This window comes from Carassius auratus, chromosome 3 (assembly GCF_003368295.1).
Source record: "Carassius auratus strain Wakin chromosome 3, ASM336829v1, whole genome shotgun sequence".
In the NCBI taxonomy this organism is placed as follows: Eukaryota; Metazoa; Chordata; class Actinopteri; order Cypriniformes; family Cyprinidae; genus Carassius; species Carassius auratus.
This window is the reverse complement of record NC_039245.1, coordinates 16,910,950-16,929,237: the sequence shown is the minus strand read 5'-3', so window position 1 is coordinate 16,929,237 and position 18,288 is coordinate 16,910,950. Positions and strand designations below refer to the sequence as shown.

Sequence of the window (18,288 nt, the reverse complement as noted above, 5' to 3'; positions counted from 1 at the left end):
TCAACAGTGTTTCTCTCCTTGCTAGGTGCAATAGACAATAGACTACATATACAGATCATCTTATATTCATTAGATGTAATTCTAATGGCTCATAAATTCATATTTGCAGTTATCCCTGTATTCCAGGGATGGACACAGCAGTGAGATTGTGGGAAATATGTCTCTTTGGGTAAAATTCACTACCTCAGTCCTGAAAGGAAGCTATAAGCAAACTGAACCGGTTTAGTCCAGTGCCTTGAATTACCACAGACGATACCACGCAGGTTTAAACGAGTAGTTGACTTCCAGAGTGAAAATCATGTCTTCGTTTGTTGACTGTTGAACACAAAGAAGATATTTTCAGAAATGTTGGTATACGAACAAGATTGACTTCCATAGTAGAAATAAAAAAATTCCTATGGAAGTCAATTGTGCTCAATAACTGTTCGGATACCAACATTTTCCCAAAATGTTTAATTTTGTGTTCAAGAGAAGAAAGAAACTCATTCAGGGTTGGAACAAGTGGAGGGTGAGTAAATGATGACTGAATTTTCATCCTAAAAAGTGAAGTCCTTTAAATTTTAAACATGACCCTGAGCACAAAACCAGCCATAAGGCAAAATAAAGATTTCCAGCGATGTATGGTTTGTTAGGATCGGACAATATCTGGCCGGGATACAATTATTCGAAAATCTGGAATCTGGGGGTGTAAATTTAAAAAAAAAATGACAAATTCTAAACTTATTTCTATACTATATTATTACTTTTTTAGTTAGATTACTTTGGTACAGTATCTGTTTCTAAATGGTACATTTCTTTAATCATTTAAAAAACATGGAGTGAAACACAAGATGAAATGAACAAACACACGAGTTTCTGCTTGCGTTTATGAACACTTTAGACACTTATCCGGTGTTGGTTGGACACCTTTAGTCTTTATAGTGACCTCAGCACCAGAATGATGTGCGATGAGAACATCAGAAGCGTAAGAGGGGGTTTCGTAGATGGATTTTCAGAAGGTCACTGCAGAATTATGTGTCAAAACGAGATGTAGAAAGATTTGACAAAAAAAAGTCTGTCCCAAAGTACAAGAGCGGATTGAAACAACTCGGTTCATGCGGCCTAAACACATCTCATCAAACATCATAACAATACCCCGACCTGAAGGTAAAAAAAAAAAAAAAAGTGTGTAGAAAACTGGCTTCATATCCTAACTTTCTTTTTCAATTACAGGATGAAAAAAGTTACTATGGATATTCCAACAAGAAAAAACAGACGTTTATTGAGCACAGTGAAATTATTACAAAACAAAAGCTTCAGCTTTGGAGTGAAAACAGTTCAATACGCAAGATTCCTGATTCATATCATATCAGTGCAAAGTCAAAGTGCTATGGAAACCCAACGCATTCACAGTGTCACAGCGTCTCCTGCTGAACCCAGTGAAGGTCCTGGGAGCGAGGAAAGATGATCCTGCGGCATACAGCTGATGTGCATGATGGGACAGTGAGCGTCTTGTTCAGCAGGAGAGATCATGGCTGAAAAAGAAATCTTTCATTCGCCAATATTACACTGTCAATATCCGAGTAGATTTCATGAATCTGTAAAGATCATTTTAGAGTCATATTTCACTTCGAATCAAAACTAAAACCCTTTTTTTTTTTTTGCATTGTGACATTCATGACAATTCTAATGTCATTGGTTAACACTTCTTAATCAAAAACCCATCGAATATTGTGCTGAAATCGAGAAGCATCACAAAGTGTGTCTTTAAGGTGGTCCAGGCGGTGAGAAAAACCATCCTAAAGCATCATAAGCCTTGTTGTGCAGAGAAGCATTCAACATCGTTTCGATCCACCATCAGCCTACAAATGGAGTATCAAAGAGACGAGCTTCTTCCTGTTAGAAAAGTGCAGCATAGAAAAAAAGAGCTGAAAGAGCAGAAACACGGGGGAAGGAGACGCCAGGAGTGTAGAAAACCACCAGTGCATTCGTAGAAAACAACTAGACGCACATCTGAAGTAAAAACCCAGTGAGTTGAGATGCAAAAATATAGATTTGATACCAAAAGTTGCACGAGTAAAGAAAAGTAATTCACTACAGTTGATATGAAACTGCTACTGAGTGTGAGTGTGGGACTGAATGCATATTAAAAAGAATCACAATTCATCTGCTTCCAGCAGAATATATTTACATAATACTGAAGAAAATGGGAAAACACACAAACATTGCTGTCTAGTTGCAACTGTGGCAAATGTGCATTCAGGACACACACACACACACACACACACTTGACTGCTTCCAGTTGGTTAGAAAAACCGTAAACATTGCATGGTCGTTCTGTTAAACTGTGAGTGTTCGGAGCATCCGGCTGAGATGTTCTGGTGATGGAGAAGGAAAGAGGAAGAGGAGGCAGGAGTGGTGCTCAAGCATCCCTGATGTCCTCCAGCGAGGGACTGTGGTACAGGTACTCATAGATGGCGTAATAGTGGATGGCGGCAGCAAGAGCCACGAATATGTGCCAGATGGCATGAGCGAATGGAATCACGCCGTCCGATTTGAAGAAGACGACACCCAGGCAGTAGACCAAGCCTCCGAACGCCAGCTCATACAGCCCGTCTGTGTTATTCTGATCAAAACACGAACGACACACAGTCACTGACATGGAAATCAGTGAATAATGTTGTGTTTTTACACATTTGACATATTGACAGCAGACAAAAATCATCCACCAAGGGTTTAAAAGGGAACACTGATGCCGTAGAATAACCATTTTTGGTTCCCTAAAGAACCTTTGCATGTTCAGTTCTTAATAGAACCATTTTTTTTCTTAGCGTGAAAAACATTTTGTTGGTCACAGAGCTTATTTTCTGAAATAATCCAAAAGCCAAAGGAAAATTTGAGTTTTGAATGCAGGGAGTTTTATTTGGTGACCCTAAGTGTTTTCAACCAAGTGTAACTACTGCTCCAAACCACAAGGTGGCATCAGTGTCTCTGTGTGTGTGTGTGTGTGTGTGTGTGTGTGTCCAACAGCCATATGAATCCAAAGCAAAGATTGTGTTTTAGTTCAATAGTGTTTGAATTTCAGAGCACCCTTGTGCGCTTACTACACTAAACCTTAATTGTATTGTATAATGCATACTGTGCACAGGTGCTGTATTTATACTATACTTGAAAGGATGAATCTCACAAAACCTGTCAAACCATGCCTGGATTATTTTTCATATATTTTCATATATTTATATTTTATTGTGTTTTAGGACTACTAAGATTTCTTGTTACATTGTTCTCAATTAATGTAGTATATGTCTAACACAACCTAAACTTTTTTTTTTTTAATTGGCCACAAAGCAGGTGTTGATCTATTCTAATCAGGAGTGTCAGTTACAGGAAACACCTGATGTGACTCTAAACGGTGAAAATCCCAGATCGTCTCCCTCACAGTGATGATGGATGTGTCAGGTGTGACAGGTTAACATGAACAGCCTGAGGACTGAAGCTGGGCAGATTTCATTCAGGGGAACATTCTCACCTCGTCAAACATCATGCTGACTAAACAACTCGTTTCCTTCACATCCATAATTCAGTCATTTACAGCCGTTTGTTAATGCTTAATGCAATATAATTAGGATATTTACATCCCCCGCAGTGACACCTCCTACATGAGCTTTAAATGGTCAGGTTAATTAGGGGTCTGCTAATTAGCACTTGGCCTTATGGATCAGATTAAGTTGATGAGCTCAACAGGAAATGAGCTCACAGACTCACCATTGAGGTCACCACCAGCGCAGGAAAGAAGCCCATGGTCAGATAAAACGCCAGCTCCACTAACTTATACCTGCACAAACACACACTTCATTATCACACAGATAAATGATGACAATCAAACATCTCTTTCACTTACGAGGAAGTTCTACAGGTAAATATTAGTAATTGAGTTCATTGTCTGTTGTGTGTTTAATTACCCATTTACACTTTAAGAAATTACTTATTTAAAATAAACCTTGAAAACAAATAAATATAATATATAATTGTATATATTAAAGGACGTATAAACCAATATTGCAAATAAAACTTTCAAGTATTTGGTAAATATTTGAATATAAAAATAATAATTATTATTTATTTTTATTTAAAAAAAATATAAATAATACAAATTATATTTTAATAATTATTTTAATATAACTTGGGTGGCTGTATGTGACTTTTAAATGTAAAATAACTTCACTTATCTTAAATAAATCACAAGCTACTGAAGCCCGTTTCCACCACTGAATAAAAACTAAAACGTTTTTTAAACAAACAATTTTTCGTACAAGACATTTTTCCTAATAATTGCGCGATACAAACTTGCAATTCTGACTTTTTTTTTCTTAGAATTGCATGATACAAACTCGTAATTTTGAGTTACTCATAATTGTGAGATATAAACTCGCAATTGCGAGACAGTCACAATTTTGAGAAATTTGCGAGTTGATATCATGCAATTATGAGAAAAAAAGTTCAGAGTTTTGATCGCAATTCTGACTTTATATCTCCCAATTGTGAGTTTATAAAGTATCTCGCAATTATGATTTTTTTTACTTGCAATTGCGAGTTTTTATCATGCAATTATGAGGAAAAAAAAGAATTTTGAGGGAAAAGTCAGTTACATTTTTATTCATTGGCAGAAATGGGCTTCCATAACAAGTTGTACATTTAACAAACAAAAAAATGTAACACTCTGTGCATGTTGATTATCAGTCTTGCCCATAATTAAAGTGTTGCACATAACACTTTTAAGCATTTTTTATTTTTATTTTAATATTTTGTATATTAATAATAATTGTATAAAAAAAACTATTAACAAATAATACAAATTATAATTTTCATATTTAATAATTTGTTTGAAATACACATGTCGTCTCTTGGGTGGCTATACTGCATGTGACTATCAAATTCAACTTAGTCTAGTTGTACATAGAAAAAACACTTTGCGTGTGTTAATGATCAATTTAGCATAATTAAGGCATTAAGTTGAAGTCAAACGTACTTTTCGTGGTAGTTAAACACATAGATGGTCCCGGCGGCCGCCATCAGCCACACGAACCAGCGCATGTGAGCGGCGACAGGCCCGAGCTCCCGCAGATTGAGCCTGGGACAAAAACACATCCTCATCAGTGCTCATCACGTGTGTAACCGTAACACACACACACACACACCCTGCTGATCCAACTACACCAGCCACGTCTGATTCGTTATCAATACACAGCATCCAAACAGTCTGATCTTCATGAAGTGTCAGACACAAACCATGGCATTCTTTGAACAAATGCAGGGAAATATTGTGGTAAATCATTCAGAGGCGTAGTGTGCTATAAATCAAATCTCAATTAACTTCAATATAGATCATTAGCCTACTTGCACATAATATTGCAGATACTTTATACTTAATATAAGCATTCATACATATAATATAAAGTTGGATACATGAGTACATATTTACTATATAGCAAATCTCCAAATCTGTTTAATTGCTCATTTCGTTGCAAAATGTAAAGTATATTATTACCGTAATACCGTGAAGATGTTTCTACGTTACACATGGTTTTGTATGGTTTCCCTAAGCGGCCAAAGTTAATTAAAGATGCTCTTTAACAAGGGTTAAATCTCACTTTACTCCTGTGCTTGAGTTCTAAAGCTCGCTGTATTATTCACGCTCGCAGAGAAAAGCGTGCAACCGCTGCGGCCGCGTCAGATGACAGTTTTTTAACTGCTAGCAAAAAAATGTGTTATCAGGCCAATAACTTCACAGAAACACGCTGAAAGGAGAAAAAAATGACTCGTGTGAATGCACGACTGTACTTCTGCAAGTGCAAGATTGTTAGATAGGAGATACAGTTAAACATTAAACGAGGAAATGCATCGCTTGTGGATCCAGAAGCTTATACATTACACAGAGGCAAAGACTATATGGCATATTTAACATTAGAAAAAGTACCATAGTACTGAATGCTTACCATTTACCTCATTTATACGCTCCAATATTTCTTGAAAGAATTTGATACTTTTATTCAGCAAGGATGCATTAAATTGATCAAAACTGACAGTTAAGACAATTTTATGAAATAATCATATTTCAAATAATATGACACTGAAGACTGGAGTATTGATGCTGAAAATTCAGCTTTGATCACGGGAATAAAATTGCATTTTACATGATGTTCACATAGAAAACAGTTATTTTAAACTGTAATAATATTTCACAATTTTACTGTATTTTTGATCAAATAAATGCAGCCTTGGTGAGCAGAAGAGACTTTTTAAAAGAAAAATCGTACTGATCCCAAACATGGTGTTATGGTGTCCAATAAGACAAGATAATTTAAATATAAATATGCATTTAATTTTGGAATTCTCTGAAGTGATTTAAATATGACAGAAATGTGTGAAGAACCGTACCATGGTGTGTAAGAAGCAGCGATAAAGAAGTATATGACGACTCTGTCACACATGTGGAAGCAGTGCTCCATGGTCCTGAAAACACACAGACAGTATCGATGTAAAGAGCTTGTCTGCCATATACACAGAAAATGCTATTTATATGAATATTAGAGTTCATCAATAGAACATTTATAGAATCAAACACGAAGGATGCTTTCTTTGAAGTGGTTCATGAATACTAAAGAACAACTAAATGGTTTTCAATGTAGCATTACATCACTTGTTCATCAATGGATGCTCTGTGGTGAATGGGTGCCGTCAGAATGAGAGTCGAAACAGCTGATTAAAACATCACAATAATCCACAAGTAATCCACACCGCTCCAGTCCATCAGTTAATGTCTTCTGTTTTTATAGTTGTTGACTTTAAACCATTGCTTCTGGCCAATATATGAGTCCATAATGGAAAAAGTTAATCTCCCGTTGTCTCCCGTTTAGACTCTCATTCTGACGGCACCCATTCACTGCAGAGCATCCATTGATGACCAATTGATGTAATGCTACATTTCTCCAAATCGGTTCTCAACAGACTCATCTACATCTTGAATGGCCTGAGGATTAGTTGATATTAATCATATTTTTGTATGACCTCTTCCTGTAATGCAGTGACACTCATGATACAGTAATTTAAAGATTCAGTCCTGCATCTAAATGTCACTCCCACAGTTCTGTGTGATGCTGTCCGACCGCAAACACACCGCATGTGGCTCTTTTTCCAGGAAATGATGTGAAAGACCGTGGAGACGAGGAACAGAGCGATCAGACCCATGCCGTAGACCCAGGCCGTGATCCGCTCCCAGCGGTCATCTGACAGCCGGTGTAAGAGAGCCATCCCCACGAACGCCGGCACAATCAGCAGCTGCAGAGGTAAGCGTTTCATACATAACATTAGGAATGTCACATCTTCACGACTCCAAATGAGCATTCAGGTGGATCTCTGTGATTGTGTTCATTAAAGAGTGAAGGTTCGTTACCGCGTGGGTGTAGCAGTTGGCCGCGTGCTCATAACACGTGGGCCGGTAACGGCAGTTTGCACTCGCCCGGGTGTTCATAAACCTGAAACACAACAAACAGTGCATTCCTATTCAGTAACAAACCAGAAAACAGACCGATTCCATCTGATGCATGCTTGGACCAGTGTTATTGTCGTTAACAAATTATTTGTAAAAATGCATGTTTACTGGGAGCATACCAAAAGTGGTCACACTTTATTTTAGGGTCCAATTCTCAGTATTAACTAACCATTAACTGTGACTTTTGTCTCAATTAATTCCTTATTTGCTGCTTATTAATAGTTTATAAGGTAGTTGTTAAGTTTAGGGTATTGGGCAGGATTATGGATGCCATGATTATATGTACTTTATAAGCACTAATAAACAGCCAATATGTTAATAATACACATGCTAATAAGCAACTACTTATTAGTGTGAATTGGACCCTACTCTAAAGTGTTACCAAAAAAGTTAACTAAAAAAATAAAATATAATAATATAAATATTCCAGTTAGTTGCCAAAGTACTAAAATTACAAACACTAAAGCTGAAAATAACTTAAAAAATTAAAACAATCCATACAAAAATTAATGACTTTAAAAAAGTATATATATATATATATATATATATATATATATATATATATACATGCATACATACATACATACATACATATATATTATTATTTTTTTTTTTAGATTTAAAAATCATATTAATAAAACAGACAAAAGCACAGAACAAAATTAATAAAACTGTATCTACAATTAAAGTGAAAACTGAAAATACTAAAATAAAAATTTATTTGAAATACTAATAGATAATATAATACTACATTACTGATATTAAACGCCATTATGGAATGATCGGACTAATGTAGTGACCAAAATTAAATTAAATAATTTTATGCAGAAGCATTAGATCAGAATTTTTTCATGACAAATATATTTCCAAAATATACACTCCAACATTTCTATGTGATGATAACAATCTAGACTCAATTAAATGCTTGTTAAGAGACAGTGTCTGTCATTTATTCTTCTGTATCAGTCTAAAATATAAATGGAAAATGTGTACAGAAAACATAGGCATGTGTTTATGAGCGTAGATAGCACTAGTCCCAGATCTTCCTCTATCACTGATGAGGATCTCCATCAGCACACGGACACCAGCCGGAGGACGAAAGCTCATATTCTGCAGTGTGACTCATTCAGATGTGCTGCTTCTCTCAGGTGTGTTTCCTCGTTTGTGTTATTCAGTCCTAAACTCCTCAAGGATGCAGCATTGATGTCAAACATGGTGTGCATGCTCACTGAAAACAAACATGCATCCGTATCCATGCTGCATTCCCTGTGTCCCAATTCTGACACTGCTGCTGTTTGGAGAGCAGATATCAGACCAGAAAACCACAATCAGACTGCATAGAGAATCTGATTTCAAAGCAACGTCTGAGCTCTAAACTGAGCATTTCTCTGGCATGATCAGACCACAGGGCATGTTTGAACTTAATTTAGGTTTTGATCCATGAATAAAGCATGCATCTATAAGAGAATAACAACTAATGGCATAGGAATAACATCTGTTACTGCATAAAGAGATCAGGTCACAGGACGAGCTTCGTTCTCAGTGCATAGTCTGATTCCTGCATCCCAAACAAAGTTCATGGTCTGATCTGTGATTGTACAGCATATAGCCAACAAACACATGATCTGTAATCTATGCATGGTTTGATCGCCAAATAGAAAGACAATAAGCCCTTATTGGCTTGATTTGCACTGTCTGGTCTCTAAATAGAGAATACAGAGTGAGTAAAATGCATGTTCTGCTATGTATGCATGATCTGAACACATTAATAAAGATCATGCATTGAAATAAAAGCATCACATGAGGATGTGCCTGTATGTCAGTGAGCTGTCTGATCTCAACATGGCACAAAATCAATAGAGATGCATCTGATCTGATCTCTGGATATAGTTTACAAGAACAAACATCCTCTATGAATAAAGATATAACCAGCACTAACTGAGAGACAAGACAGAGCATCGCAATCGGACCCGTTCGCCTCTGCACTCACCTCTGGAAACTATTAACCCTCTTCATCTCGCTAATTCACGAATAAACACACAGTAAATGGATCAGATGATGAATATGAATCAGATGTCCGAGGCCTGCGACGAAATCCCTATTCACAAAAAATCAATCCCCGGTCGAAACGAAACGCGTCCTTGCCACCACAACTGCTCAGATACACCCGAAATCATCCGTAAGAGTCCGTCCTGTCACATCATCCCATCTCGCGCCCGATCCCTCTCTCATTCTGTGCCTGACTGTACCCGGAATTGTACATTTTAAGATTTTTTTCTCGGTACACTTGATTGACGGGGCTTTCAGCCAATGGGAGCATGGTTGACGTGAGGCGGTCGATGCGCTCAACCAATCATCGGCGGGAATGATAAGGCTTTGTTTGATGAAACAATGGAGGGCGGGGCGTACGGTGTCGAAAGAGTTTCCATACTTGTCGAAGTGTGTCCTGTTATTCAAAAGTGACACTGAAACTATAACTATAACTATTAAGTGTAACTGTAACCTAAACTTAATGACGTGAGCAGCATACCAGCTTTAGGCTACTTTTTATTTCTCAAATGTTCTGTCTGGACATGTGCAACCTTGGAGTACCTCCATGGTATTTGCATGTGGTAATCACTGACCGCTTTGGTGTCCAAGGACACATTTAATAGTCAATACTATCAAGTAGCCTAGGCTAGCATGTAAATGCTATGGTATATGGACATACTAACCATCCACTTTCAAAGCATGTGGTTTACCAGGTGATACAATAGACCTCCATCTGCCGTTTTGTAGGTGTACGCCTCTGATCTTCTGATATCATCAAATTGACATCATTGCTATGAGTGCCTTTCTCTCAAAAAAAAAAAAATTAAAAAAAAATGGAGAAATTGAAAAATGGGGACATGTAATACTTGTGTCATACCCATGTCATTATACAGAGTTGTGTCCTGATATGTCACAAAAACAAGAACACACACGCACACACACACACACAATATGTGATGGAATACATGTTGCAACTAATGCTGAAAGCAAATTTGCACAATATTAATGTGAAACAGTGTGTTTGGTTGAAGAGCCACCGTGGCTTTTCCAGGAAAAAAAAAAATTGTATTGAAACATCCTTCAGAAATGAAGTTTTCTTGTTCTGAGAGAAGCTGTCAAATTGTTTTTCATTGGTGCAAGCATAAATCATAGTTTTCCTTAAAGTAGGCTACTGTTGTATACCATGCAAGAACTTTGTTGAATATTAATATGGTAATAATTCAGAACCATGTCAACATGTAACAACATCTATTAACTGCACTGCAGACTGATTTGCCTGTCTGACTGAAGGTCTAATCACCTCTTAAGAAAAATATGTTCTAAGAACGTTTTGTTAAAGTTATGAAAATGTTACGTCTGAATGTTCTAGGACGTTTTTAAAACTAAAATGTTTGGTTATGTGAATGTTAGAGACATCGTTAAGGGAATGTTCCATTTTAGAATTTAGCAAACATTGTGTGAATGTCACTTTTAGAATGTTCTCTGAACCATCTGAAATAAGGAGTAATGTATAAAAAAAAAAAAAAAAAAACACTTTACTCCAACTAAACTGTTTCAGAAACTCATTCCAAACGACGTTCCTGTGCTAACATTTTGAGAACATTATTAAAGACCAGATAACTTTGAACAAATATCCTATCAATATAACTAAAACGATGTTTGTTTGTAACATTTAGAGAACCTTACCAGAAAAGGTTCTCTAGAAAGGTTCTCTTAACGTTATGCGCAAACATTCTTAATTGAACATGCATTCAAAGTTATCATGGTCTTTAATAATGTTCTTAAAAAGTAAACACAAATACTTTGTTCATGGTCATTTTTTTCTGTAACGGTGTAGTTGGACGTTCCTTTACGGTGTTTTTTTTTATATACATAAAAGTTACGTTTTTTTTTTTTTTTTTTTTTTAATGCTCTGAGAACATTCAGAAATAAAATTGTCATAACTCAATGGGAACGTTAGCAAAATGTTCTCACTCCATTCTGACAGTGGCCATATGTCTGCATTTAAACCCTTCATCAGAACGGTTCTTTCCTGTGGTACAGTTACATCCCACAATGCACCAGAAATAGAATTGAGCATGTGCGTTTATGCAAACTGCAATAATTGCGTGGTAGTCAAAACCAAAAGAGCCCGGCTCCAAAACATAGCAGCATGCTCTTGATGCTGGAATAAATCCAGTGCGGCTCGAGGAAGTAAAGAGGGATAGATAAACCAGGGGAATTACACTAAGACACTAACAGGAAAGCTGATCCTTCTCTTCCTCCTTGTAATCTTTCATGACGTATTTACAGTCAAATCTTCTGTTCCTGTCTGCAAACATTAAGATACGGAGCCAACAAATGTTATGATCTAAGAACGTTTTTCTAATAGTTTTCAAAATGTTACTTCTGAATGTTCTAGAAGTTCCATATGTTAAATGTTCTATACTGTATTATGCGAATATTAAAAGGATAGTTCACCCAAAAAAATGAAAATACTTTAATTTACAGTTTTACAACCCTGTTTAAGCCTATTTCTTCCGCTAAGCACAAAATATATTTTGGAGATTGTTGGTAACCAAACAGTTGACTGTAGCCACTGACTATGTTTTTCCAGACTATGGTTCCCGTCAACAATTTGGTTGACAAAATTCTTCAAAATATCAACAGCTGTAAGAAATTCATACAGGTTTAAACAGCATTGGGGGAGCAAATGATGACAGAATTTTCATTCTTGGGTGAACTATCCGATTGAAGGGAACATCCCATTTTATAATTGTTTCAATTATGGGATTGTTACTTTTGATGCTTCTCAGAACATTCTGAAACAAATATAGTGATATTTAAAATCATGAGATGACTTAAAATTTCAGAAATGCAATGAATAACATTTCAGTGCTAACATTATTAAAAATGACTTAACTCCTCAGCTAACAAAAATAAATCTGACTGTTCTAAGAATGTTTCGCCATCGTGTCAAGTTACAAAATATGCAAATCATAAATGTTTTTAAAACCATTTTTTTCTTGGTTAGATACCCTAATGGTAACGTATACCTAATTTTCATATTATAAAGTCACCAAACAAACAATATTTTTCACCTTGTCTAGTGGTAAAGGTATAGAGGGACTAGAAAATGAAAGTACACCCCGACGTGTTCCCTGAGGCAAACATCTCTCATTACTCTTTCATGGACTGCGGTGACGTAACAGAAGAGGCCGCCTGAGAGGAGATGATAGCAGTTAATAGAGCTGGGACAAACATGCTGACAGACCTGGAGCCCCAAACACAGCACTGACCTCCCAGAATCCTCTCTGTCTGTCCCCTGACAACACTGACAGAACCTGTCAGGACCGTCCTGCATCAAGCATGCTCTCTTGAGCCTATTTCTGTCCCAGGTCTGTCTTCAGTCAGTTGTTCCCTTGCATTGAAATAATACCAACCAAAACTCTATTCTAGCTAACAGAGCTAATGCTGTGTGTGTGTGTGTGTGTGTGTGTGTCAATGATGGTTCAACAGCAATTTGATTGTGTTAAATTATCATATCTAATCAACACTGCTGTGAGCTGGCAAGCATTTTTATGATGCTTTATTTGAATAAATGATGCATAAGGGCCTACACACAGAAGTGTCCCATGCTAGCCATAATTTGCATTAATAGTAGCCTAACTAGTTATACAACCGTTCAAAAGTTTGAGGTTGGTAAAAAAAAAGTTGGTTTTTAAATTAAAAAGGTTTTTGGTTTTTGAAAGAAGTCAATTTCAAAGAAGTGTTTTCTATGTGAATCGGTTAAAATACAATTAATTCCTGTGATCAAAGCTCAATTTTCAGCATCAATATTCCAGTCTTCAGTGATCCTTCAGAAAGCACTCTATAGAAAAATATTATAATATGCTGATTTGCTTCATATCTTTTTGTGAAAACGGTGGTACATAATTTTTTTATGTATTAAAAGTATCAATGTATTAAAAAATAAATCTTACTGAACAAACCTTTTAACAGTACAGTGTTACTACTGAAGAAAAACAAAACAAAAACATATTAAATTAATTATGGCTGCAGCAACTAATCAATAAATAATCAGCACTGGCAGAAGTTGACTAACGACTAAGTTGGGTAATTTTTATAAATCCATTATATATTTTTAAATGTATTATAATTGTTATGATTTAAATATTTTATAAAATTTATTATTGCTTTTTTTTTTGCATATAATGTATTGCTTATATTTAGATTTTTACTCATTTTATAGCCTTCACTTTGTTTGTAGGACAAGATTTTCATTTTAAAACATAAAGTGTGGTTTCATTCCACCAACTGATTAATCAAACAATTAGTTGCATCTCTAAAATGTATTTTATGCCTTAGGTGTTTATAAATATCTAATCCTGTAATATATGTCCTGCATTCATTTAAGTGTCTCCCCTCTGAGAAAACGAAGAATAAAAATAGCTAGTAAGTACGTAGTAGCATGACGAGAAGCTCAGCGGCTATAATGGGGTCAAGACCCCTGTGACAAAACAGCGAGTCAAACCCTCACGGCACATCCAAAGAAAAACATTGAAAAGTTTCAGTTTAACCTCTAAACAACCTCAGCTGTGGTTTCCTGATGCATAATCTAATCCACAAGCCAATGAGATCAATGTGTGTGAGCCGTCAACTCAGAATAGATGCGGGATGTTCATAAACCAATCACCGGCACAGAAACGTCTGACCTCCATTTCACTGATTCATGGGTCAAACAAAAAGACTCTTTGCTCTCTTATAGCTCTGGAGACTTAATGACATTGTCTGTTACATCACATTTAAACACCAGATCTGTCTCAGATGTTTCTCCAGAAACAGTCAACAGTTAGCTAAGAATGTTTGTAATTTTAATGTAAAAGACTGTATTGTGATCACCTGCTAATTGGCTAATAAGTTCCTCCCAAATTTAGTTTATAAAAATGTGAGGACATTGTTTTAACGTTTCTATAGCGGTTGAAATGTCCAATCTTAAACGTTACATAAACGTTTCTTACAGCGTTCTGCTAACTTTATTTATCAATTACTAACATTATTCAAACCTTTTTTAAGAACTTTTGAATAGTTATTATCTTTTTTGTCATGATTCGAATGTTATTTAAACGTTTCTTATATTGTTCTACTAACTTTTTCACCCAACATATACAATTTTTTGTATAAATTTTACATTTAAAAAAGTTTTGTGATTAAAATGTTATTCAAAAGTGACTAAAATGTTTCTTAAAATTAAGTCCTAATTTTATTTCTACTCAAAGTATAACGTTATTTTAACGTTTGTTTAAAGCTTACAAAAACATTTCTTAGAACATTCAAGTACAAATAACATAATTCCAAGAATGTTGTTTAAATATGTTTTCTCTCAAAATTAAGAGAATGTACACCAAATATCAATAAGGATGTTCAATACATATTATTTTAAGAATGTTTTGTCCTTGACTTCTTAAAAACAATCAACATTAGTATAAGTGAGTGTAAGTTGTGAGGGAACGCTTTAAGTAATTTTACAGTAAAGTACTGTAAAATGTACAGAATTTTGGAAGTAAATGCGAACAATCATTTTATAATTAACAGTGAAAAATCCCCAGCGTAAGATTAATTTACCATACATTTGAGTACAGTCCTAAAATGTTGCTACAGTTAACGGTAAAGATCTGGCAAGCTGCATTTCTTTACCGTACATTTCACTGAGTGTTCAAATCATTAAATCCTGAAAGAATCGTTTAGGTGCACACTAATGTTAGATTTCGGTTCCCAGAACGAGAACAAACCTCCTCTTGTTCTCCGCTGAATCTCAAAGCTGTTCAAGAAAAACAGATGAGATATTGAGATGGTTTTTTTGTTGTTGTTGTACTCACCGTTTCTCCTGCTAATCCAATCCTGACATGATTCAATCTCGCACAGAAGTTATGAGTTATAAAAAAGATGTTTTATGCAAGTTATAAAATGATAGATACACTTTGTGTATGTACAGTACATAGAAAAGATAACGTGTGCTGTTGAGCAGCTGTTCTCAGTCCGTCTCCTTCCAGTCTGTCAGACCAAAGTACTCTTTTTCTCTGCACCAGGAGGGTCGTAACTGGTCATCATCTTGTTCTGGTCCCACCTGGCATTGGCGGGGGAACTCTGCATGACCACCAGCCGGATGGGAGCGGTGTTGATGTTGGGCTCGGGGTCGGGTGCGTACTCCTTGGTGGGGTCCTTGCCCTGGCAGTCGTAGAGGATGCAGGAGATGAGGAAGACGAGGAGGAGGATGACATAGCTGGCGATCAGGATGATGAGGTTGAGGGTGACCGGGTCTATCTCCACATCGTCAGCGATGAAGCTCATGTTGGCGGCGGGACGGTGAAGGACTGAGACGTGAGGAGTGTGAGCTGTATATCAGCACAGATAGACCTGTGAGGGATTAGTTGACACAAATCTCTCTCTCGTTCTGTCTCTCTCTCCTTCACTGTCTGTCTGTCTCCCGAATCAATTCAGTGCTCTATTGGCACATTGACTAATAATCGTAAATCTGTATCGCTAGAGCATTTACAGCTTATGTCTGTTTCAGTTTTAATGTGTTTTATTGGCATCACAAACAACGTTTGTACTGCCAAAGCATTTGCAGATGAGTTGAATATTAGGACAAAATAAAAATAGTGCATAACAGCGCCCTGATAATACAGTGTTTAACGGACAAAGAAAGATCAAAAGGGTGGTGTTTTACGATAAAAACAGTTTATGGGTCTAAAAATACTTTAATAAACGGCAGACGTCTTACATTTAGCTTCTTCAGTATGTAGAACAAGACTGGATGAAGAAATCAGGAGTCCAGTCTGAAAGTAACTATAGCTCATATTCAGATTTATACACATAGACCTAATGGTTGGGGGTCCATTAGACCCTTATGTTTTTAAGGCTGCATTTATTTATTCAGAAATATAGTACAAATCTTAAAACAGGCACAATTTAAAAATAACTGTTTTCTATTTGAATACACTGTGAAAAGTAGTTTACTTCTTTGATCAAAGCTGTATTCTCAGCATCATTGCTCCAGTCTTCAGTGTCACATGATCCTTCAGAAATCATTCTGATATGATGATATGCTGCTCAAGAAACTTTCAGATTATTATCAATGTTGAAAACAGTTGTGCTTCTTCATATTCTTGTGAAAAAAAAATTGTTTAATATATAAATCTTGGATAAATATAAAGTTCAAAAGAACTGATTTTTTTTTAGTTCTTTTTTTTTTAGTTTTTTGGTACAGAAATCTTGTTGAGAATTGACTTCATAAACTAAAATCACTGTACGCATATGCATATATATATATTTGTAAAAGCATAAATGGATGTATAAAATTGGTTTTCCAGTGACTCCAGCGAAACATTATTGCAGCCTGAAATCTAGGGTTTGATGGAGATGTTTTCTGTGTTTAATGTCTTTAAGTCACACAGACTGTGTGTGTGTGTGTGTGTGTGTGTGTGTGTGTGTGTGTGTGTGTGTAATACAGCACAGGGCTCCTGTGTAATCCTAATCTTGATTGTGAGGAGGGATTGAACCATCTGTTTCAGCTGTGTTCACGTTAATCTATCAGGCGTATGACAGAGAGAGACAATGTTGTCATCCTCAACTAAGACAACAGAAATAACCCTAACCCTTACTGAGTCTAAACTACAATGCAACTGAAAGCTTGAAGATGCAAAGAAACAAAGAATGTAAGACAACCTGAGCATAAACTAAAATGCATCCAAAATGCAATTAATAAATAAAATAAATAAAGAAATGTAAATAATATATATATATATATATATATATATATATATATATATATATATATATATATATATATATATATATATATATAAAAGGCACTGAAATCTAAAAATAACAAACTATAAAGAAGTCTAAAATGCAAAAAAAAAAAAAAGGAAGAAAAGAAACCACTTAAAAACAAATTAATCAAATAATCTATTCACTGTAAATAAATCATTAGAAAACACACAAACACACATGCAGCAATCAAATTATCTAATCACTTTAAATGTTTCCTGTTTAGGGACAAAGATACATTCTAATGCTTAAAACATTGTAGAAAAACAGACTACTTTGGTGAATTTTAGTCATTTTAATTTGAATACAAATAATTTAGTTGAATTAGATTTTTTAAATGTTATGGTGATGAATGGGCAAATGCAAAAAAATAAATAATAATAATAATAAAATAAAACACCACACCCTGTTAATCATATCAGTCTCTTATTGCTAATTACATCAGGGGGAAATAAATGGGACATTAATGGTGCAGATGTTTTAGCAATACAAGGCCTAGCAAATCAAAATCTGAATTTAAATCTGACAAACAGCCAGAGACAGACATAAATAGATGAATTTACAGATGAGAACTGGTGTAATTCGTGCAGATCTTTGACCGTGACAGCACTGCATTCAGTACAATATCTTAGCAGCAGAGGGCAGAAGAGCTCACAGGGCCTCAGTCCTGAAGAACACGTGAATCAGCTTCGAGCAGATACAAGCACTTCTAAAACAGAATTAAGATCTTGTGTTATTCACAATGCTGCAGTGAAAGTACAATGAGTTCATGAAATGTAGGATTTATTTTGGATGCAAAAGCCACTGAACATGACACTTTAATACTTTAGTTCTTAATACTGGAGGTTTAATCACATCACTAACTTTACTATGAGCACCACTAATGACTGTTAATAAATAGAGGAGCTCTGATG

At 35.7% G+C, this 18,288-nt stretch overlaps 1 protein-coding gene across 3 annotated transcripts; it reads right to left on the bottom strand.

Annotated features, from left to right (window-relative positions):
• Nucleotides 1–1,231: 1,231 nt before the first annotated feature.
• LOC113055475 (monocyte to macrophage differentiation factor-like) lies at nucleotides 1,232–15,516 on the bottom strand. 3 transcript variants are annotated; one of them, XM_026221829.1, is made up of 7 exons: nucleotides 9,522–9,803; nucleotides 7,433–7,514; nucleotides 7,157–7,317; nucleotides 6,418–6,492; nucleotides 5,009–5,110; nucleotides 3,745–3,814; nucleotides 1,232–1,527 (listed from the first exon to the last, which is right to left on the bottom strand). In XM_026221829.1, exons 1-7 carry the CDS (start codon nucleotides 9,545–9,547, stop codon nucleotides 1,387–1,389), a joined length of 657 nt encoding a protein of 218 aa, XP_026077614.1. In that variant the 5' UTR covers nucleotides 9,548–9,803; the 3' UTR covers nucleotides 1,232–1,386. The 3 variants fall into 3 exon arrangements, with proteins under 3 accessions (XP_026077614.1, XP_026077605.1, XP_026077593.1); XM_026221820.1 differs by lacking the exons at nucleotides 1,232–1,527; nucleotides 9,522–9,803 and adding exons at nucleotides 1,529–2,605; nucleotides 15,421–15,516; XM_026221808.1 differs by lacking the exon at nucleotides 1,232–1,527 and adding an exon at nucleotides 1,529–2,605.
• Nucleotides 15,517–18,288: the final 2,772 nt, after the last annotated feature.

Coding starts and splice junctions, on each gene's coding strand:
- LOC113055475 (XM_026221808.1), bottom strand. CDS start 9,547: ATGAAGAGGGTTAATAGTTTCCAGAG. Junction 7,318..7,432: donor CCAACTGCTACACCCACGCG/GTAACGAACCTT, acceptor TTACCTCTGCAG/CTGCTGATTGTGCCGGCGTT. Junction 5,111..6,417: donor GCTGCTTCTTACACACCATG/GTACGGTTCTTC, acceptor TTTTTGTCCCAG/GCTCAATCTGCGGGAGCTCG.